At 42.8% G+C, this 22,768-nt stretch overlaps 3 protein-coding genes and 1 non-coding gene across 5 annotated transcripts; all 4 read right to left on the bottom strand.

Annotated features, from left to right (window-relative positions):
- Positions 1–45: 45 nt before the first annotated feature.
- Positions 46–6,709, bottom strand: amt (aminomethyltransferase). Its single transcript, XM_029506957.1, has 9 exons — positions 6,433–6,709; positions 5,492–5,659; positions 5,300–5,380; positions 4,388–4,519; positions 4,212–4,290; positions 3,886–4,031; positions 2,217–2,397; positions 1,598–1,753; positions 46–1,139 (listed from the first exon to the last, which is right to left on the bottom strand). Exons 1-9 carry the CDS (start codon positions 6,562–6,564, stop codon positions 964–966), a joined length of 1,251 nt encoding a protein of 416 aa, XP_029362817.1. The 5' UTR covers positions 6,565–6,709; the 3' UTR covers positions 46–963.
- Positions 6,710–10,591: 3,882 nt separating this feature from the next.
- Positions 10,592–22,106, bottom strand: hyal3 (hyaluronidase 3). Of its 2 annotated transcripts, none has more exons than XM_029505554.1 (7): positions 21,671–22,106; positions 14,999–15,295; positions 13,878–14,313; positions 13,549–13,696; positions 12,941–13,058; positions 12,689–12,778; positions 10,592–12,569 (listed from the first exon to the last, which is right to left on the bottom strand). In XM_029505554.1, exons 2-7 carry the CDS (start codon positions 15,266–15,268, stop codon positions 12,294–12,296), a joined length of 1,338 nt encoding a protein of 445 aa, XP_029361414.1. In that variant the 5' UTR covers positions 15,269–15,295; positions 21,671–22,106; the 3' UTR covers positions 10,592–12,293. The 2 variants fall into 2 exon arrangements, with proteins under 2 accessions (XP_029361414.1, XP_029361413.1); XM_029505553.1 differs by lacking the exon at positions 21,671–22,106 and adding an exon at positions 19,496–19,528.
- naa80 (N-alpha-acetyltransferase 80, NatH catalytic subunit) lies at positions 16,479–17,459 on the bottom strand. The gene is made up of 2 exons (XM_029507500.1): positions 16,734–17,459; positions 16,479–16,571 (listed from the first exon to the last, which is right to left on the bottom strand). Exons 1-2 carry the CDS (start codon positions 17,457–17,459, stop codon positions 16,479–16,481), a joined length of 819 nt encoding a protein of 272 aa, XP_029363360.1.
- Positions 20,097–20,210, bottom strand: LOC115046910 (U5 spliceosomal RNA). Its single transcript, XR_003840982.1, has one exon. It is a non-coding gene; the product is annotated as a U5 spliceosomal RNA (small nuclear RNA).
- Positions 22,107–22,768: the final 662 nt, after the last annotated feature.

The following is a 22,768-nucleotide window of genomic DNA, read 5'->3' as shown; positions in this document are numbered from 1 at the left end:
CTGATCAGATTTAAAAAAAAAAAAAAGTTATTTAAAATCGTTACAAACATTCGCCTACATCAGAGTCCACACACATACTACCTACAAACCAGTAGTATTAATGTCATGTTTGGTACATTATTATTTCAATTTAATAATACATATAAAAGTCCTAAACAATCACACAAATCCTAATGTAATGAAGAAATATATTTAATCAGTAGCCAAACGCAGCAAACATAATTACAATTAACATATATTAGAGTCAGACTATCTTTGTACCACTTGCAGTGTAAACTTCTCTATAAGGTTCATTATGTTATTAAAAGGCTGATACAGTAGTCAGGTTCATCTGCTGAGGAGATCAAGTTAACTGACCACATCAGCAGGGCAAACCAGTGTTCCTTCAAAATCCCCACAAAACTTTGATAAGGAAATCAATGCAAATACTGGTCCCACAACCTGGGTTCACATGATTGTGTTGATTAACACACTATGAACTGGCCCCCTTTGACATCCTTAATCAAGCTATTTATGACCCCCCCAAAAAAAATTCAAGGAGGAAGTGATTCAACGTCAAAAGATGGATTTGGATATTTTGAATTTTGGTCCAGCAGTGGCAGATAAAAATCATGTAGCATTAGCAAAACCTACATTCTACAAGAAAAGTTAAATTCTTGTGTGGATTCACACAGATTCTCTTCTTGAAGTAAATTTGGTTGGATTTTGGTCGCTAAGGTCATACATTCATTCTCAGACTGCAAGCTCTCATTAAAAGTGACCAGTAACAGTAGACTAGCACAGAATTTAGTCACGGATTTGTGCAATTTTTATCGCACTTCTAGAGGTAAGCAGAGAGCGGCGACACTCATAAACAGCAGGTAAACAAGGGGCCGAGTGTAGGAATGTCCCAGTGTGCATGTAGTGTGAATGTGTGTGGTGTGGGTCAGGGAACTATACTGTGTGTGCACATGTGCGTCCATCTTATCCAGAGAAGTAGTTGGTGGGGACGAAGGGCATCTTGCTGACGGTGGCCGGCACAGCTTTCTTCCTCACCTCCACCTGGATGGTTGTTCCGTTCTTAGTGAACGCTGCATCCACGTATCCCATGGCAACGTTCTTTTTCAGGCAGGGCGAAGGGCAGCCACTGGTCACTTCACCTAAACACATCAGCAAAGATCGGTCTTTCCTGTTGAGCAACACTTTCAGGGAAAAGCGCTTAAGAAGACCAACTAAGACTGTTAATCAAGATTTTAGCCTTATTTAGTCTTTCATTTCACTCATTCATTCATTCATTCATTCACTCATTAAATCCTGCGACTGGCTACATGTCTTGAACTCATGACAATTTCTTTGAGTTAACAGTGTTACAGTGTTACTCATGAATGAAAATTAATAGAATAATGTTATGCATTATGTCAAACAATATGGACTATTTCCAATTGAATTTCAGATTGTGTTTTTTTTTTTATTTTTTAAGTCACAAGAAATGCAGTAAAATTTATTATACATTTTCTCTGGCAGTGATTGTTTGCCGCACTGTCTGTATTTTAAATTGCAGTTGTGTGTGGATTAAAGTACAAAGGTACCACAGCTCTCTCCAATCACCACTCCTCACCTATAATCTTTCCATCAGGACTGAGAATGGGTGTGTGTTGTCTCACGGGGGGGCCGGTGGACACCAGGCCGACTCTCTTCCTGGCTGTCTTGGCCTTGATCTGAGGTACGATGATTTCAGCGCCAGGGAAATCCTTCATCTGACGCCGGCGCTTTCCTGTGTGAGAAAATATAAGTTAATATACAGTGTATAGCAAACTAAAGTATAAAGATACACACCTTAAATTTTTTTTTGTTGCTGATGATGACGATCCAACGTCTAACGCAAAAGTGCAAGACTTTATCAATTCTTATTTGCAGAATTTCTGTAATATGTATCTCCTCACAGTATCAGAAAAGCAGACTAATGTAATTTATTAGGTTGGAAAATTTGATGGGTTTAGGGGAATATGACCAGAGGTGTGTGTGTGTATATGTGTATATATATATATATATATATTTCTGGATATTAAAAAAAAGAGACTGAATTAAATTTCAAGAGCAACTGAACTTTTAATAACTGAGTCCAGATAAAAGTAAAGGGACTATTTATTTCTGGATGATTTCATATTTATTCAACCCCAAACTATAAAACTAAATAAATTGATAGAAATATTATTTAAGTAATAATAAAATCTTACCAATGGTCCAAACCAGGGTGGCCTCCACCGGTGTGGTGGTCTCATCTATGTCGTTGCCATAGAGACAAAGTCCAGCTTCCAGCCTCAGACTGTCCCTGGCGCCGAGGCCAGCCAGCTTCACGTCACTGTTACCCAGCAGCTTCTCTGTCAGCTCCACCACTCTGGACTGAGGGACGGAGATCTGAAACACAGAGACAACAGGTAACTTTAGTACCAGTTATGGAAACAGCAGGTTCAAGCTCATCAGCAAAAAAATAAAAAAATAAAAAAAATAAAAAATAATATTTTTTCAATAAAGATATATCAGTATTAAACTGATGCTAGAAAACAAGTGTAAAGTCTATTTCTAAATGCAACACTGGATCAGTGAAGACTGTTTTAAATTCTTATTTCTTGAAGAAGAATTTATTGAAGTCATTTGCATCTTATTTTTGCAGAATTTGAAATATTCGCAGAAACATAGAGGGATTAATGGAGAGATTAGGTGAAGTGGAAAGTCAGATAAGAAAAAGCAAACTCCCACTATCCCTCTGTTAGACGGAGACAGAGCCGCCTACATACCATGCAGAGTGGGCAGATAGAGGGTGGAAGAAAGAAAAGGATACATTTGGAACCAGGCAGCAGATTTCTCACACAGTATTCAGTGGTTAACAGTTTCCATGGAACAAATCACCATGTTATCAGCATAACACCAAAAGGGGACCAAGAATAAATCCTACAGAGAAACTGAGAGAAAATTACTGTGTGCAGACATTTTGATTGAATGATTATTTCTATAATTTGTTCCCGAAAATTACTGTTTACGGCTTCTCAAATGTGAGAATCTTATGTTTTGTTGTACGCAATAGTAAATTCAATATCTTTAGGTTTGGGACAGGTGGACTGACATTTGACCTTGAATTGACCAAATAAATGAAAAAATCATCGCAAGTTTAATCAATAATAACAAATAAACATTAGCTGCAGACCCAGTCTTTATCAGCATTAAGTATTTACACATTGGACACGTTCTCACCTATGAAAGCACCACAGCTGATAAAGCTCCTGCTGAAAGTATGAGATGGGCACCTGACTGTGTATGTCCACCTTCCACAGACTGCTGTGAGCTGGTACAGGATGGTTCATGTTTACCTTTGTGACTTCTTTTCATCTAGCACCATCTTCAGGTCAGATTTGTAATATCTTCCCTGCTGAATGAATGACATCTGCCTTCACCATCATTCCCTGCACTTTTTGTATGTTGCTAATTAGCAAATGTTAGGGCGTGATGGAAGATGGTAAAAATGGGGGAAATACCTCTTTAACATTAGCATGGCTACATTGTCTTTGTTTACTTGCTAACCTTAGCATTTATCTGCATTGCATATTCACAGAGCTGCAGGTCTTTTGTCTGTCAATGGTCTTGTGTCTTGACAGGCATACGAATGTAACGGTGGACACGCCTGAGGTTGGTTACCTGCGGATTAATAATCTGTACCTTGCACACAGAAAATGGGAACCTTCTACAAAACTTCACATTAATGTGCTGCGATAAAGACGATAAACAAAATTTTGGAGAAAGCTCTATATAATGTGCTTGTTTTAAAATTCAATTAAACAATTAAGAGTCATATTTGTCTTCGCTCTAATCTAGTGTCAAAAAAAAAAAAAGAGGAGGAAAGAGCCCCACCTCTACCCCGTCCTCTCCAGTGTATCCACAGCGAGTGACCCTGCAGCCAGGAACACCGAACACAGTGGCCAGAGTGGATGTCATGAAGGTCAGCTTACTGAGGTCGTCCGTCAGCCCCTGCTGGAGCACTCGCGACATACTCGGACCTGACGACACGCAGCTAATTATTAATCTACATAAAACTTCAAAGAGCAAAAGGAAGAAGGTGTGAAACTAGATGCAACAGAAACTATGAACAAAACTGAGAAGGAAATAACGAACCAAAATTAGATTTAAGAATAAAAGAGAACAGAATAATAAAATAGAAGAAATGTGGCAACATGTACCTTGCAAAGCAATGAGAGCTTCATCAAGAAACTCCAGATCCACATCGTAACCTGCAGATTTGAACTCTGCCAGTCTGGCCTGCAAGTAAAACAAATACACGCAGACACACACTTAATACCTTTGTGTCGGTGTACCTGACTCCAGACTTATCTATGCACACACACACTGTCTTTACCTTCATATGAGCAGAGTCTTTGTCGGCACAGCCTGCGTTGGAGACGATGTAGAGGTAGCCCTGGTCTGTCTTAGTCACTATGAGGTCATCCATGATTCCTCCTTTCTCAGTGGTGAAGAGGGATAAAGCACCCTGGTGGAGGCACACATGAACATTTGGGACACTGTCCAGTCGGTCAAATGGCCTAATAACTCTGAACATGTTTCGATCATCATTTTTAGTTTTTCCCATTTAGTTAAATGGAACTGTGTCAGTGAATATTTCAAATGTAGAAAATGTAGAAAATCAAACTTTAAAATGTACAACTACAACATAACTGCCACTGTCACCACGTGATTGCTCATGGGGGGATTTGCTGGATCTCTTTGAATAATAAAAATAAAGATTTTGGTGTAGAATTAAGTGAAGTACCTTGACGTAACGATATTATGGCACCATATAAATACATTTTATTTGATTTTGATTGAACAGTGCAGCTGCATTAGAATATAATTAACATTTTCTGGCCTGCAATTTGAATGTTTAATTTCACTGCTAAACTCTCTCCGCAAACTCTCCAGGCACAGTGAGAAGCCGTTTTCAGTTTTTGATTTTTTTTGTTTGTTTAATTTTGTTCTTTAAACAGGTCTTAAATCCACAGGAAAAAACAGGTTTGTCACATAGTTAGTGACAATCTGGCAAAAATAAGGGATCATTTAGCAGCTGTAGAGGGCGATGTTTTCTTTGAAACACCTATTAGGCAAACTAAAACACAGGCCCATGTCGACTCAGTGTGCAACCACGGCATCCTGAGAAGTTCACCATCAACTTGAACCACGACTGATGTGTGTGCAATGCTTCCACAACCCTCAAGTGACCACAACAAGTAATACAATTGTGTAGATTCATAGTTAAAGAAATTCTTTTTCTCACCTGGTTGTCCTTGAGTTCTGCAATATCTGCAACCACCAGAGACTCCATGAACTTCACCCTGTCTTTGCCATGGACTTTGGTCTGACAGTTAAAAGAAATGAAACAGAATATAAGTGCATGATATGCAAGTTTGCATGCGTGTACTTGCTAACCTGGGTTCAAAAGTGCGAGTGTAAGTTTAGAAAGTCTCACCTGCAGCATGTGGCTGACGTCAAAGATGGAGCAGTGCTCTCTGGTGTGCATGTGCGAGGCGATGTGGCTCTCTTTGTACTGGACTGGCATACCCCAGCCTGCAAACTCCACCATCTTTCCTCCATGCTCTCTGTGGAAGTCATACAGCGGAGTCTTCTTCAAAGCAGCCTGGGGAAAATGAAACAAAATAACAAACAGAGGAAGGAGCAGAGGTCCCTTGGCTGGATTTGAACCTGAAATGCTGCAATTACGTGGCATACACACTAACCCCTCAACCATCCACACTGCTGTGCTGTAACTGACTTTGGTGAAAACAGTAAATGTCAGAAATAAAAGTCCAGGCATTCTCTGCCCTCCTGCCTTCTGCTCTACACCTGAATTTCTGACCTTTGAACCAAGCCAGCGCAGGGGGCTTATCACTGCAGCAACAACAGCAGTGCATTGTGGGATGGAAAGTATTCCAGTTTTACAAAACTGTGCAAGCTCAATTTGAATGAGTACTCACACACACACTCAGAGACTTTATTGAGCCACCACAGATTAGGACTTTCTTCTTTTCGGTGCAACATTCAAAGAGAAAGCCTCAGATGATCACGCCCGACTGAGTGAAACTTCACTGACCTTGCAGCTGAATAAATGATGCTGTTCTGTCATTTCATTCCTAAATTCTTTGGCAGGCTGTTTGTGCAGTAAATGAACTGAATGCCAGCACACAGGACTGTGCAGTCAGTCGTGCTTTTAATAAAATCATCTTGTGCAGCTCAGTGAACTGAGGCAGCAGGACGGATTATGTCTGCATGAACTCACACCACACAAATCACTGACAAACACACAAGATCTCAGTTTAAATCTCCCCCGCTCCCTCCAGAAAACCCAGATAGGTGAACAACCCGCTCAGACGGATTCCAGATGCATGAGGTGGCCGTCAGGGTCTAACTCACCTCCGGACTGGACGCCTGTCTGTGCTGCTGCTTCCACCCGGCACCTCCGGAGACCCGCAGCAGACCGCCAGAAGCCCGAAACCCGACCCCCGGAGTCCGGACCCCAGCCAGCAGCCGAGCCCACATCCTCATCCACACACACAGACACACAGTCGGTGATCCGGACGGCAGGGAAACACTTCCGCTGTTCCCAAACTCTTCGGACTCCACACGGTGAAATTCCTGCTTTCCTGGCAAAAACACATGAAGCGGGAGCGACTGAAGTACTGCGCAAAGGCTTGTGGGAAACGTAGTCAGTCACCCTGTGCGCCCTGTAGGGCTTTATGTGACATACGGTGATAACTGCCGGGTCAAACAGCATCTTTAACTCCACCTGTATGATGAACAGTATATTCTTATAGTATTTAGTATATTCAGTATTCAGTATATTCACATCAGTGTCTTCGTGCTTTAATCTGTGTCCTTGTGTTTCTAACCTGTCGCTGCAAATATATCCATGTCACCCTGTCCTACAGTCAGTCTTTAAAAATTGGATGATGCAGAACAGCTTTATCCTGCAGTTCAGTCCAACGATCTGGACCGCTTTGGTCTGGATGCAAATTCCTAAGTGAAGAATACAAATGACTCCTAACTGTTACATGACATGTGTTTGCTGACTTCTGCTAAAGGGAAGTTACTCTTTGTTGACTTCTTTATTGAAACACCTCAAATCCATCAGAGTCACAGCGGGCCGTCATGGAAGGTGGGGCTGCACCCTGAAGGTGGACAGTCCAACACACAGCCAACATACAGGGACAAACAACCGGCCACGCTCACACAGGCTTGTGCAGTCACAGATAGACTAACCAAAACATGCATGTCTTTGGACTGTGGGGGGGAGCCAGAGTACCCACACAGCCACAGGGAGAAAGTTCACACTCAACTGTGAATCAAATCAAATCACATTTCTTTATATCGCGCCAACTCATAAAGGACTTACATTTTTCATGTAGAGTGGGTGCAGACCAAACTCTTGGAGATGTTAAACTGACCCAACAAGTCCTTCCAAGAACGAGCACTTGGCGACAGTGTCAGAAAACCTCCTCCGGCCCGGGAGTCAAGCCCACAGAGCTGAGGGCTGTTAGCTGATGGTCCAGCTTTGAGCTGATCTCGTCCAATATTTTCTTTTGATTTTAGTATTTGTAGATTCTTGGTGATGGGCAGCAGAATGTTTTTTTTTTTGGAAAATGACAAATGCATTTTATTTCAGATATATTTGTGCCCATCATGACAGTATTAGCAGCGATACGTATACATGTGAGTATTTGTGTGTTCCCCTTTCTATCCCATCATGTCCTCCACCCGTGTCACTGAGTCATCCTTTGGCCCGAGAAACTAAAAATGCCCCCATGTCGCTGTTGCTATTTTAGGCCTTGAGGGCGTGCAGGGTGGGGTATGTGCATGTTGGATTACCCCTCTCTCTTCATGTCTCTAGCTCTCTCTACCTCCTTCACAGGGCAGCTGGGGTGGGCTAAATTGGAACATGGACACACACAAACATAGTTAGTGTGAGGGGCTGCAGTTGCTACTTCCAAGAAGTAGGCCTGAGATAAAACTTGGAATTTACTGCGTCTCCATTCATCTACGGATTTACTGAAATCACGTTTTAATTGTCGGAGATTAATCTGAGTTTGATGGGATTACTTCGCTCGGTGCTTGGCTCGTTGATATCATGTGTGGATATTAAAACCTTGTATTGCGGCTCCCGTGGGTGCAGATACGTGATTAGGCAATCAGGAGTCTGAGTGTGAGGCAGGTGGGGTAACAAGAAGAGTGACAGACAAGAACAAACAAGTAGAGGCCCAGTTCCGACTCACAGTGACAGGAGGTAAGTGTTTTGTCCTGCCTCATCTCAGAAGATCTGCTCTGTCGACAGGGTCTTGAGTGCAGTCTGTTGGCTGTAAATCAGGTACTCAGATAGCGATAAGGTTAATAATCTATTCATTCACTCATTTGTTGAAAAGCAGTTCTGTCCTTTGACCCTTGATTCAAATTCCAGCATCTTAATGACTTCGTGGGTGTGACAACCAGCTTTAATAATTCCGCTGATATGTGTTCAAGTGGAAGCCAATCGGATCTGTTTTCCGTATTATTCTACAGCCAGCCCTCAGCAATGTTTTTATTTTGTTTTTCATGAAAGCCCTTCTCAGATACCCACCATTACTCATTCTTTCAAATGTGACTAAGAAAAGACAGTGGGCCCACTCCAAGCAGCCTGTATTTTACTGATACGAGGCAGGTGATCAGTCAAGTTTTTCACAGACCGACTGTTGATAACTTCATTCACTGACCTCTCCTGATGCCCTTTCAATGAAAAAGAGCCTGTTTTGTAGACTGGACTGGCCTCCGATGCCACCTGATTTTCAAACTACGTACTTCTCCCTGCTTTTGAAAGCTAATAGGGCTAATAAAGAGCTACATGGTAAATGTTTAGGGAGGATATTCACCTTCCAGATATATTGTCACCTCGACACATCTCTTCATCCAGAATCTTTCCTCCTGAGGAGGTGAGATGTCAAGGCCTCCTTCCTCCCAGACCACCCCTCAGCTGTACAGGGTCAGCGACAGAGACCTCACTGAGATCGAGCTACACTCTGTGGACTCCATCAATGACCTCCATCGGACACACAATGAGCACAGCCACAAAGGTACACACACATCCACAGTGTACGCACCCAGTTACTAATGTTGTCAACCTACAGCCTCCCATCTTTGACACACAAAACAAATGACTTGATACACTCGACACTGCCTCAGGTTAAAAACACACAAGACAGAAATACAACTAGCTTTCTCTCAGTTACACATTCAAACACAAATCCTGACTACACAAACACAGTGGTTTTTCTTTTGCTCTCGTTGAACACGAGAAAAGGTACACACAGAATAAAGTCAAAAGGGTACACCCAGAGACGCACACAGCAGTACATCAAGTATACTGTACAGCCTGAGTACAAATGCAAACATACAAGCACGCAAGTTCCACAAAACCACAACCACAAAACTTAACACTGAGGTCAGAAACACAACCACAAAGGTACAGCAACAAAGCTGCAAGCACACAAACACACCAAATGGCTTAAACGATACACACACCCAACCACAGCCACAGAGGATGTCTCTGTCATGTACAGATACAAAACAACACACACATCAGCCACAGCAAGAGACAGAATCACACTTCACAGCATGCCTACTAAGGTATACACAAAGGCCCTGCTTACACCTGGTGTTAATACGTGTCTAACAACAAAGCAAACATGTTCATATGCAATTAAAGCGGACATGGAGACACATTAATGCAACCTCTGAACAGTAAACACACCACAAACCACCCACAGAAGTGCACACACGCTGAAACCGGTTGGCTTTGCTATGTATGGTTTCAGGGATGAGGCCTCCTCGTCCTGCTTACACACCTTCTCCTAATGGGAACCTCTACACACGGGATGTGACGGCTGCCGGTCCGAGAGGTCCTGCAGTGAGCAGCAAATGGCAGAGCCGCCTGCAGGACATGCTGACACCCAGCTCTTCACGCGCCTATGCCTTAGGCTGTGCCATCATCACCCTGCTGCTGCTGACAGTCTTACTCATCTTCTACTTTTTGGGTGAAATATCCTGCTCGTGATTTTTTGTTTTTTTCCACCTGACGCTAAGATTACACCTTTAACTTTGAAATTCTGCAACTTGAGAAATCAATCAAGTCGTGACAGACTGACAGAATGCTCCTGTGTCTGTTCCCTCTCCAGTCCAACAGGGCGGCTCGATCCAGATGCTGACTGAGGCGTTGAGGGAGAGAGAAGCCGCAGCCATAGAGCTGACGCTGCTGATCAAAGAACTGCAGGCACTGAGAAGTAACCTGACAGCAATGAGAGGAGGGACATGAGACACCAACACAAGATTCAAAATACACATGCACACGCAATCATAACCTACAGGTGACGCTTTTAAAGAGCTATATATGTGGCGTTAATATCAGTTTATTTAGCAATCCAGTCTATAGAATAACTTTGTGAAAGTTCATTTCTTTCCTTGCTGAGACCCGTCTGCAGCAGTGGAAAGCCAAACCAATGCCAACCGCGCTGGCCTCTACTTCCAGGCTTTCACTTTCTTTTATTAAGTTAGCATGCTAGCTGGCTAGCTCTGGCCTGATAGGTTTCTAATAGTGTGTCACTGTAGCTTCCAGTCTGCTCTTGGATTGTTAAACACAACAACACGAGAGGTTCTTTTCAAGACTGATAAGTTCCCAGCTGGTAATCCAAACGTTGGCTGAAGCAATAGGAAGCCCTCCAAATAGCTCCTTCACAGTGGAATAAAAAGGTGTCGTTAATAAAGAATTACTTTATTAATCCCTGAGGGGAATTAGAGAAAAGACCAGTTTAACACATCGAGACAAACTGTTTTGACTATTTACAATACAGTTGTATAAGTCGATGATGTTAAAACATGTTTAAATGAAATTTTTGATGTGAATATAATTATATTTTGAAATCAACTCAATCAAGAGCACACTGCAAGTTGCCCTGATGAGAAAAGAGGATTCTCAGCTAACTTCTGGTCTTTTGGTTCAGTTGGTTTGGACTTGGGTTATTAAAATACATTTGAACTATTTTCACATTTGTGCTATTTGCATAAACTGAATTTAGTTTTTTATTTCTTTTTAAATGAAGCAGAGATTATCAGAACAAACAAGGAAAAGAGTGAATACATTATCATTCTAGATAGTTGAATGATCATTTTGCAAATGAGAAAAAATGCTGTTTAAATCCAAATGAAATTAGAAAAAAAAAAAAAACAAAACAACTGCCTCTTGTGCATAAATGGAATAAAATGGTCTTTTTACTATAATTAGTGCCTTTGATGTTTTTACTTCACTTTTATAGCTGTCTGTATAAAAAGTAGACATCATGTCAATCTGCTAAAATATTTGGTATTAAATTGTGGGAACTCTCTGGTTTGCTGCCATTACTGACGAAATTGGATTTTGCTAAAGTTTTATCAATATTGAAGAACAACTCCCTGAATTTGTGCACAAATCAGCATGCACTATCATTTTATCAGCAGCTAAGGCGTACCTGTGTATCTGCGTGAGGTTACATCCATCTGTACTCACAGTCTACATTCTCTAGAGACGGGGACGTGACCTGTGGTGGTGGTATTTGTAGTTTTTAGGGAGTGGATGATGTCAGTAGCTGTGTGAAGGACGTACTGTATACTGTGGTCACATCAGACTCAGAATAAGATTAATTATTATCATGTCATGTGATGCTAACTCAAGTAACTCAACGTCCTTACTGCAGATACTGTAGTTGTAATGTGTTAGTATGACCTGGAGGCAGTGAAGTCTGGTGATAGCGCAGGTCACCATGGTTCTGCTACACTCCCTGTAATGCTAATATTCAGTTAGTGTGCCAGTTGGACCTGGTGCCCGTGGTAATTAATACATGCATGGGTGAAATGATGGTAAACAGAAGCAAGAAAGCCAAAAGTTAAATGTTCATCGTGAACTTTTTTTGATCCACTGAACTGAACGGCTTGTGATATTTTCAGATTGAATATTAAGATGTAAAGATACTACCATGCTAAATTTGAGTTCTGTTTCTCCTTAGAGATGTTAAATCGTTACTTTGTTGCAAATGAGTTAGAATATTTTTAAGTGTAAAATATGTATACTGGAAAATAACAAGTTGATAAAAGCGGTAAACTTTTGTGGCAGTGCTGATTTTGTTGCTGTATGAACACAACATTTACGTTACGTTACAGTTGTGACCCCCTAAGCTCAACCCTTTGAATGAAGTTGCTCAGGGAAAGTAAGAATGTGTTCACTTCAGCTTCTCCTGACATTCCTGCCCAGTCCAGCCTGGGTAGCACTGACACTTGAAGTGGCTGTGAAACGGTCTGCCCCCGGAGGCATGCTGAGGGTCTGAGGTCTGAGCAGGACCGGAGCAAACCATGTGACCAGAGCTGGGGTGTCGTCTGATGCAGCGCCCGTTGCTATGGCAAAGTTGATGGCTGCAGTGATGAGTGTCTGACCTCAGTGATCGTAGGAAGGGACCCAGGATGTTGTGGATGTAGTCCCTGAGTAGAATGCATTGATGCTGTGGAGGGGGGAGGAGGGAGGGGGAGGCAGGGTCATACACAGATCCACACACACACACACACACACACACACACGCACGTAACCCACGTAAATAACTTCATGCATTAATGTACAGACCTTTGACTTGGCAAATTTCAGCTCTCCCCACAGCACCACTCCAGCAGCTCCCAGTGATGCACTCTCCCCCAGTGTGTGTAACAGATCTGTCTGTGTGCACGCGCACACACACACACACACACACACACACACACACACACACACAATTATACCAACCTCAAGTGATTGAAAATGTATTCCCCATTTACAGTTTCCACGATATTAAAATCATTAACAGTGTTTTATGTGTTTATGAGCAGCATCACATCCTACCTCATTGAGAAATGTGAGCGTGTGTGTGAATGTCAGTCTGGCATAGGAAAAGACCGGTGCACTCTGGCTGGCATTGCTCCAAAGTGACGCAACCCTCAGGGCCTCTAGCAGTCTGTGCCTGAGTGTGGGAGACAGAAACATTCAGCAGAGATGAGGATTTATTTCAGCTGAAGATGAATACCAGTTTTGTTTGTTTGTTTCAAGATTCAAGATGTTTTATTGTCATATGTACAGTAAAAACTGTCTGTTCTTCCACAACAGACAAGAATGTAGAGAGAAGTGGGACAGAAGGGGAGTATTTACCAACGTGCACACATGATAAGAGGAAAAAAAAAAGAAATAACCCTAACCCTAACCTTAAATTATAGTAAAATAAAATAGAGAGACTATGTAGGTCAAAGTAATTTTGCAACTGGCAGAGAGGTAGTTCAAAATAAAATAAAAGCAGCATAGGTAAACAGTACTGTTCACAAGGCTGATGGCCTGACGCCTGGGGAAAGAAGCTGTTTGAGAGTCTTGTCATCCTGGACCTGATGGTGGAAGTGTAAACAGTTTGTGTTGTGGGTGTGTATTGTTTGTAAACACTTCTTCGTCTAAATTCTCTGTACCTGACCATCAGAGCTGCGTCTGCTGATCCTGCCAGCCTCGGTGGCAGGTAGATGCTGGGATAGAGAGCAGTGGACCGACTCCAGAGCCAAGACAGACGGTCATTTTCCTTTCTCGTCCCTCTGTGACAGTCACCTGTATAGCTCTTATCTGAATAAACACGGGAAACACAAAAAAGGCAGGCCTGTTTAATTTGATCAGTTACAAAAGACGAAAACTTTAAGTCGAGGAATATATGTTAAAGTGATGCTCTTCAGCTATGCACGTCATCTCACTGATCATGTTTAAAAAGGCGTGATCTATGGAAGTCTTAACAAACTGCTTCCCCTACCTGTTTTTCTCTTGTGCTTATTAAAGCAGGTGGGAAAACCATAAAACCCCCATAATCCCTTGGGGCGAGCTCTGACCACTGTCCGCAGCGTCTCCTCCATGAACTTCCGAGCACTCTCCTCGAATCGTTCCTTCGCCAGACGATTCAAGGCCCTGCCTGACAAATCTGGTCTCTCCTGTTGCACCAGCAGCTTGGACAGCTTCCTGTACTCCATCTTGGAGTCAAAGTTTCTCTCCCACAGCGGCCGCCACTCCTCCCAGTCGATAACGGCCAAGCCCGAGAAGTTTGGCTGCAACAAGCTGTACGTCTGTGCCTCTGCGAGGGAAAGGTGAGCGCTGAGGTTGCCCAGCTGTGGTAGCCCTCCGTTCACCTTCCTGCCGCCCCAGGAGAGGTATGGATATTTCCCCAAACGGTCACGGTAGAAGATGGTCATTTTCTACAAGACAGAAACATTTACCCTCAGAGAATTATCACAGTATCATACACAGTTTTTTTTTGTCTCTGTCACATTTAAAGTGACAAGAGCAAACTTTCCTCGCAAGGATTTCCAAGAGACATTAATATTATCGTCCTTGCTGCAAGTATAGCATGATAATATAAAAGATTTCACAGTTTAGTGAAGTCACCACCAGGAAACATGTTATTGGCTTGAATTATCAAACGGAAAATGAATCCTTTGGATCTGGAGGTAATGGTCGCTATATTGCTATGCAGGCTACTGTCCAAGCAACATACAGTTGTGGGAATCCCAATTTGCACACTGACCACTCTGTGACTGATGAAAGAAGAATAAAACATCTGTTTGTTCTTTCTGTGGCAGGTGCATTTTCCTTTGCGCTGAGAACGGGACTGGTCTAATCACTGCTGTCGTCATTATTCTGTCAGTTATATTGTGTCGTCAGACGTTTTCATAATGGTGAAGTTGAAACAACAACAAAAGAAAGGTTTTGGATTCTCTTTTCATCCCAATCCCGCTCATCAACCTTATTTCTGACTGCAGAAACGGGGTGTTTTCCAATTTCCAATAGACACACAAGTTTTTAAATTTGAAATCATTTTATGCTGACCATATTTTCACTGTGTTGTGTCACAGTGGGTACAACCTCCCCAGAGATCATCACCTGTCCCTGGAAATTCTGATGCCGGTTCTCCACAATGTCAAAGTCTCCCAGGTTGAGGTTGACGCCGTAGCGCCTCTGACAACGTGCAGTTGGCGTGTTCCACACCACGACGAAAGGCCGGTCCTGCAGGATGGGGCCTGCTGCAGCCACCGCAGGGGGCGAGGGGTGGAGCGGAGGATTTCCATGGGACAAAGTCCACAGCAGTGAGGTGTAGAGGAGTGAGAGGGAAAGGAGGACGAGGAAGGGGAGACGGAGGCGAAACAGCACCATGGCTGCTCACCCACAGAAGTGTCCTTCCTGACAGGAGACAGAAATTGAAGTTTGTGTTCCAACTTAAATTGATGATCAGAAATATGGCAGGTATTAAAATAAATAAGTAAAAACAAATCAAAAGAATATTTTATCAAATTCTCTTTATTTCTGCTACTTTTCACCTCAGAAACATTAGATGCTGTTGACTCTGGTTTGTAGATGTAGCAAATTTTACAAACTTTAATAAGGCCTCAGCTCTCTGGTTGTTCAACAAGGCACAAGGTTCATCTATCAACTTTAACATCACAGTGTCACACAGTTTGATATTAGAAGCTATAGATTGGATTTTAAACATGTTTGAGCTGTGGAGAACAGAAAAAGAAAAAAAAAACCAAACAAACATTAAAAGTTAATGATTGAACATAAACTGTGTCCTGCTTTAGTGACGCTTACATTCACATAAACTCATCATCATCTTTCAGCACTGTAAAGCTCAAACATCAATCAGCAGACAATTCACAATTTGCTTTGGCATTTAAGAAAAGTTCCACTCTCTCACTTTTGCAACCTGGTTATTTCAACAGTGTCGGCCATAATGTTACTCAATGCTATGTTGCAGCTATACAGCACAACCTTATTATGAAACCACTTACAGGTGATAACTAAGGCAGGAAGAACCAAAAGAGCTTTTCTTTCTCTAAACCTAACCCTCCATTTGTTAAGTATTTGAATATCTAAACCACTTATCCTGTAAGAACAAGCAGTGGAGAACGATGATCCAAATGTATGAAAAACAAAAGGCAGGCTGTGAAATGTCAACTCTTATATAAACCATTTGTCAAGATCAAGTCTCCTGTCATTTTTACTGCGACATAAGATATTGAGGTTGCTTGTAAATTTAAAACGTGGTTCATCATGGTTGTACAGTCCTTTTACATGTCTATCTTTCTATATTTGTAATAAGATCGGGTTCCACTTTTCCCTCAGCAGGAAAGTTCATGGACTAACAGTGTTCCAATCCAAAATCCCAGCGTCTCGACTCTGTGTGACTGAGTATTACGCAATAAATCAATATGTTTTATGAATATGTTTGTATTTGCCTCTCTTTGAAGTTTTCCACACTTGATACTTCGACTTTGGCTTGTTTTCTGGCTATCTGGGAGAGTATTTAAGGTGTGACACGACTTGTGTGTGTGCGTGTTACAGCATGTATCTGATTGTCTGTTTGTCAAATGTCTTTGTGCATCCAATAGACGGCAACTCCTTTGGCATCTCTGTGAGGAGTTTGGGTCAAGGTCTGAACGACCAGCTGCCCCGCGCACTGAGGTGGAGGAGGTGGAGAGGGGATGGACGGAGGAGTCAGGTTGGAAGAGTTAGGAGGCGGAGGAGGAGGTGGAGGAGCAGGAGGGAGGGTGGAAGAGGGAGGAGGCAGAGATGGAGAAGGGATGGAGGGAGGAAGAGGAGGAGGTGGAGGTGGCTCTACATCACGCACGCCTGAGTCTCTGTTCCCTTGAGGTTTTGGAGCCTCCATCTTTGTCTCGGTTTGATCGATCGGCATTGTGGAGAACCTCAGGAGCATCTCCATGGGAACAAATGATGTCATGGCTCCAGCATTCTGCACTGGTGTTGACAACACATATCCAAGGTGTGCATAGAAGTGCTGCTTATCGTGGGTGGTCAGGTGCAGGCGCTTGAATCCACGTTTTTTGGCGTAGCGCTCAGTCTCGTCCATCAAAGTCCGGCCGTAGCCCTTCCCCCGCTCCGCCTTAGACACCACCACTGACTCCAGGAACAGACTGCCACCGTGTCCCACCACCCGGGACAGCCTGGCGTGGCCGAGCAGCCTCTGTCCTTCTCCATGGCCCTGCAGAAGAACCAGGCAGACGGGGAACTCTGGACAGGACTTCTGGAGGGAGTGAACACGGGCAGCCTGACTCCTCCGCCACTCAGCGTTGAGCAGGTCTGCGCAGGGAACCAACAGATCCGGACGTCGGTGAATTGGAACCACGTGGATTGCCTCTGGTGGTTTCGAATGTGGTTTGTCTTCTCCATCCGGTGTTGAGATCTCACAGGCTTCGTCAGTGTTTTGCGTCCAACAGTCCAATACGGAGATGGGGTGCAGATTCAAGTCGTCTCCGATCAACGCTTTGGAATGGGCTGATGTTATCGGTTCAGACCTGTGGTGATCAGGGCTGGAGTCAGTTCGCATTCAAGTCTAAAATGTTAGAAAATATTCTGAGCATGCAGTTCCTCAGTTTTGTGGTCAGCCTGACAACATCACAGGCTCCATTACACAACAGAAGGCCAGAGTAGTCTAAACGATGCACTTCAACATGAGATTCATTTGTCTTCATGCCAAATTGTACAGTAATATCAACTAATACACAACATATAATCAGACCCCGAAGCTGCTCTGAATCAAATGACCGTAACAGGTGAACAAAAGTATCTAAAGCGATAAATCAACATGTTTGATGTGTCGGTCCACTCATCAACTGGAATAACGTGGAGATCCTGTCCATCACACATCTGCGTAAATCTACACAGAGAAGGGTGTTATGGGTAATTCTGAAACAAGCCACACTTCCCCAATTGCAACAACGCATTATGCAACGCTGTATATGAAGTGAGCTTCAGTTCAGTTTGTTCTATCGACATTATTCAGGCTAAATTGTCAGGATCAGCTAGTCTGTTTTCAAGTTTTAGTTCAGGCTTCTGTCTGTTCTCATCATCTCCTGTCCACGTTTTAACCCCCCGTTTTGTCATCCCTTCCCTGTGTGTACTGATGCTCCCCATTGCACCAGATCGTCCTGTCATTTTGTCAGTGTTCCAGTATTCTGGTCCTCGTTGAGCTCCAGAGTTATCAACCCAATTCTGCTCCACATTTCTGAGTTTATCTGAGTGATTCTGGACTTGTGCCTGATCTGTGGTCATGGACTGTGATGAAGCTGTCCCTGTTGCTCTGCTTTACTGTGCCCCTGCCTGAATCGTGGCATTTTTTCTTTCACTCCATGGATGGTGGTGGTTTACTTTCACCACTGCTGAGTGGAATTAATTTCCATTACCAGATTTCTTCAATATTTCTCCTACAATGCGGTTTTTGTAGACATGACTGCTTCCTAGTGGACATAAATGTTATATTGACACATTAGAAGCAGGCGTGACGGCTATGTGCAGCCCAGACAACGACCCCCGCTGCACAGCAGCCAGTACTGATAAAGTGCAGCTGTTCCAGCTCTTTCCTCTGACATCAAGCTTTGCTCCACTTGTGAAGAGAAAAAAAAAAATCTGCAAAACTGCTCAATATATTATAATCTATCCAACAGCCTGATAAGAAATACAGCGTCTCTCTCCTGACAATGCATGCAGAAGTGACTTTTTCATTACTGTTAACCACAGCTGCTTTCGGAAATCATTTGTGATGCACAGTCACAGTTTTCTTCTGGTGACACTTCTCATGCAGCATATTTTAGCAGTGTACCAAAATGCCTGGCAGAATTGATCAAAGATCCACACTGATGATTGTAAATATGACATCTTCAGTCACTGTTGAAAGTATTTACTCATTTCCTGCTACTCTAGTATAAAAAAAAAAAAAAAAAACAAACACACAGACACACACATCCACTGTAGTTCTATTATAGACCACTGCATCAACATTTGCTTTCCGTGAACCCAAATGGATTAACCTGTCTAGTATGAAGAACAGGTCAACACACAAGTATTACGAAGTCCTCCACAAATAGACATAAAGATAAATAATACTGAAGGTGACTCCTAGATGCATTCTTACATTTACTGTACAGTCATCCAATCTTTTGTTCATTCTGTCACTGTCTGAATGGGGACGTCACTCTCTATTAAAAACATCTTACCACAGTTTCTTCAAAGGGCTGAGCTGCAACGCAGTGAAGATGATCGCCACACACACCCCAGAAAGTACACCAGTTTCTGAGTGTGCATACTGCGTTTGTGTTTCTGAATTATTCTGACAAATCTGAATCTTAAACTGTTCAAGCCAGTTTTCACAGAAAAAGAAGTGTAAAGTCTTCCTCATGTCATCTCAAGTCATTAAACCATAACATCAGATGCTGACATTTTTAAGTAAAAAAAAGAAAAAGAAAAAGAAAAAAAGATGGACGATAGACGCAAAAAAAACACTCAAGAATTTCTTTGTAGTCATTAATGGTAGGACTGCAATACGAAAGAAATATGTCATCTAAACGTTAAGAGAACAAAACTCACCGGGAGAAGCACAGCTACCAACTTGTGTTTGGCTACTCTTTGCTCACTCTTACTTCATTCTCCTGTGCAGCGTAAAAAAAAAGGATGTTCAACAAAAGCAACAGGAAACTGACAGTTGTCTGCTAATTTCAGACAACACTAAAAAAACAAACAAAAAAAAAAAAAAAAAAAAAAAAAAAAAACCCCAAACAAACAGCTGGGGAACCAAAAGTGTGGCCTTCTCACTAACCCTGAATCACCCTCCCTGGTTCTGCCTGTCAGTCCGTACAGCGGAGGACTTATTCTGACTGAAGAAAGCAGGTTTGAGTTACACTCGGACCTCACTTCCATGACACATGGACCTTATGACGTCAGGTTATCTGATGCTTCTGCAGTCACAGACGTGACACATCGACATTGTGACGTTAGGTTATCTGGTGCTTCTGACGTCACAGACGTGACACATCGACATCATGACGTTCGGTTATCTGGTGCTTCTGACGTCACAGACGTGACACATCGTCATCATGACGTTCGGTTATCTGGTACCTCTGATGTCACAGAGACACATCATCACAACGCGCCCTGTGAGTCTCAGTGAATTATTTTAACAGTTAAAGGAAGCCCCGCTTTCGCAGGGCATCAAAAAATTGGGTGAAACTCTTGTTGTTCCTCTCCACGGAAATCTTTAGTAAAAGGCGAAAGATTTATACGATCTGAAGAGAAACAAGAGTGTACTGCCTCTGCTGCTGGGAGACTCCCGACCCTTTCTGCGCCTCGTCCTTCTCTGTCACGGTTCCCGGACAGACGTGGTTAAAACATACGTCTGTTTTGTTTTTTTCATGCATAGCTGAACTACAGATGATAAAATGAATCTGAGAACAAATATCCGTTTTATAGGAAGTCTAATTTCGGAGAATTTAAACTTCTAGAGAGCGATTGCGGGACACACGCTATGCATTGTGGGAACAATGCGGCGGTGGCCGCGCCTCTATTTTTAAAATAAAAAAAAACAATGTTTAAACTCTTCTGAACGGGATATTTCTTTCTCGATGGCATGAAAGCTCACACAGCGACTGGTCGGAATGACAGAGTAAAGTCTTTTCGGAGACGTCGTCGTTTATTTTCCCATTTTCTCTTGAATGTTACGCACGCGCAATGCGAACTCCGAAGATCACGTGACTCGGGGAAAGTCTGGGCGACAATAACCTCAACATTGTGTTTTTACGGAGACATAAAGCTGCCGCTGGCAACGCAACCACATTTTAGTTTAGTTCTCCCGCAGGGACAGCTTGCTCTGGATTTACTCATCACTTTTATACAGGAAATGGGCATTTTGTACTCGATCTACGTGTACTGTGACAATGTGTGTATAACATGTACTTCTAGTGAAGTAGACTCACCTATATAAGAGACGGAAAGTACTCACGTAAGTACACAAATTATATTTTAAGGTTCTTGCACTGTGTATTTTTCTATTGATTTACTTTAAGACTCGAGTACACCGCATATCAGGGAGAGATACTGGTGTGGACCGGACATTACAGTCACCTGAAGGTTGTAGCTACTTGCACAAATCATAAATCGTAAAATGTAGGAAATACTGCACAGTAAGTGGTTTTGTATCAAAGCAGTGATTCTTAACCTTTATGGTTTTTGACCCTGTGCAATGACAGTATCTACTGTGGGGCTCTTTGTATTATCCTCATTAAATATATCTTAAATATCCCATTTATCTGAAAGATCGTGCGGCCTGACTTGAACTAATGAACTAATTAAAGGGGTGATGGAAGCCACTGTGGCTTGCTTTCTCTCTCTCAAATATGTGCTGAGTTTTAGTAAATCATTATATCTGCACAAGTTGTAGATATTTTTCTGTCTGGCACGTTCACCAATCAGTTCCGATTGTGAGGAGGATAAAAGTGGGGAATCTGGCGATAAAGTCATTGATTATAGTCAAAACAGCTGCCTGGGAATTTGAATGAAGACACACACACACACACACAGAGCTGGTTTTCCCTCCATGTAAGGAAACAGGAGTGACAGATGGGCCCGCGGCTACATGCTAACAGCTAGCTGCCTGTCTATCAGCCTGAGCTGAACACGGAGGGACACTCCGGTCAGATCTCCCCCCGACAACACCTTCCTGCTGATGGCAGCTCCAAACGCCTCTCAGCCGCCTCTCACGGTACCTACATCTCAGTTTGAGTCGCGGTTCGTCGCCGGTGTCCGTCCTCCTTCCTCCTGTGTTTGATGCCAGCTGGTCTGAGGACAGCTCCACTCCTCGGTGATCTGAGGACACCCAGCTGAGAGCTGTTCTCAGATCAGTCCACCACCAACCATCATCATCAGCCTGCTCGGAGACAGGAAGGCTTCACTGCTCATCCCCTCCTCGGTCTGGGTTGTTTGCCTCCCTGCGGGTGGGGGTGGTATGACATCCACAGAATAAAAAGCCCAACTTCAGACAGCCAAGTAAAATCAGTCCTGAAATAATGATTGTTCTATGAAATATGATGCCAAGATGAAAAGCCCTTGCATGCGTGTGATCCTGTGAGGTAATGAGCTGTTACAATTCCTGCCAGGTGAAAGTCTCAAAAACAAAATATAAATGTAACGATCGGTCACACCAGTGAAGCTGTGAGTCACAGGGCAAAAGCAGCACACAATGAAGGAACAGCGTGCACACAAACATCTACAATTTTAATGATGGAACACTTTGACTTTCAATGTTGAGATAAAAAAATAAAATAAAATCTCAGAGTCTCTAAAACAAGCACAAAATGCTGTTTGCCACATTAAACCTGGATAAAACTGAAAATGGGGCCAAGAAGGTTAAAATGCTGCATTATTAACAGGAAGAGTCTCTAAAAGGATTGTGTTGAATCAAAACATTTGAAACACCATTTCAGGAACAGAACAAAATGTCCATCACACTGGTGTTGGCTGCTGTACTGTCATTGCACATAAGATAAAGCTAAACATTGTTTGCAGTCCCTTTTAGCAGCTTCTAAGGATAAAACACAAGGTCTAAAATTTATATAGAAGAAAAGTGTACAGCACTAAATAGGCATAAAAGAAAATACATTGTTGTATAGTTAAATAAAAAGGTCAGATATCGCCTCCTTCACATTGCACATGTGAAGGAGGCGATATGTGAAACTGTTCCTCAGTCTATTGGTCTGAGTTTGAATGACTGAGCCTGGCTGAAGGGAGGGTCTGATACATGTGGGGTCATTCCTGATGTTTGTGGGGCATCTGAGTAGCTCAGGTGGAGCCTGACGACCCACTGCAGTT

This window comes from Echeneis naucrates, chromosome 7 (assembly GCF_900963305.1).
Source record: "Echeneis naucrates chromosome 7, fEcheNa1.1, whole genome shotgun sequence".
Classification (NCBI taxonomy): Eukaryota; Metazoa; Chordata; class Actinopteri; order Carangiformes; family Echeneidae; genus Echeneis; species Echeneis naucrates.
This window is presented reverse-complemented; position numbering and strand designations above follow the sequence as displayed.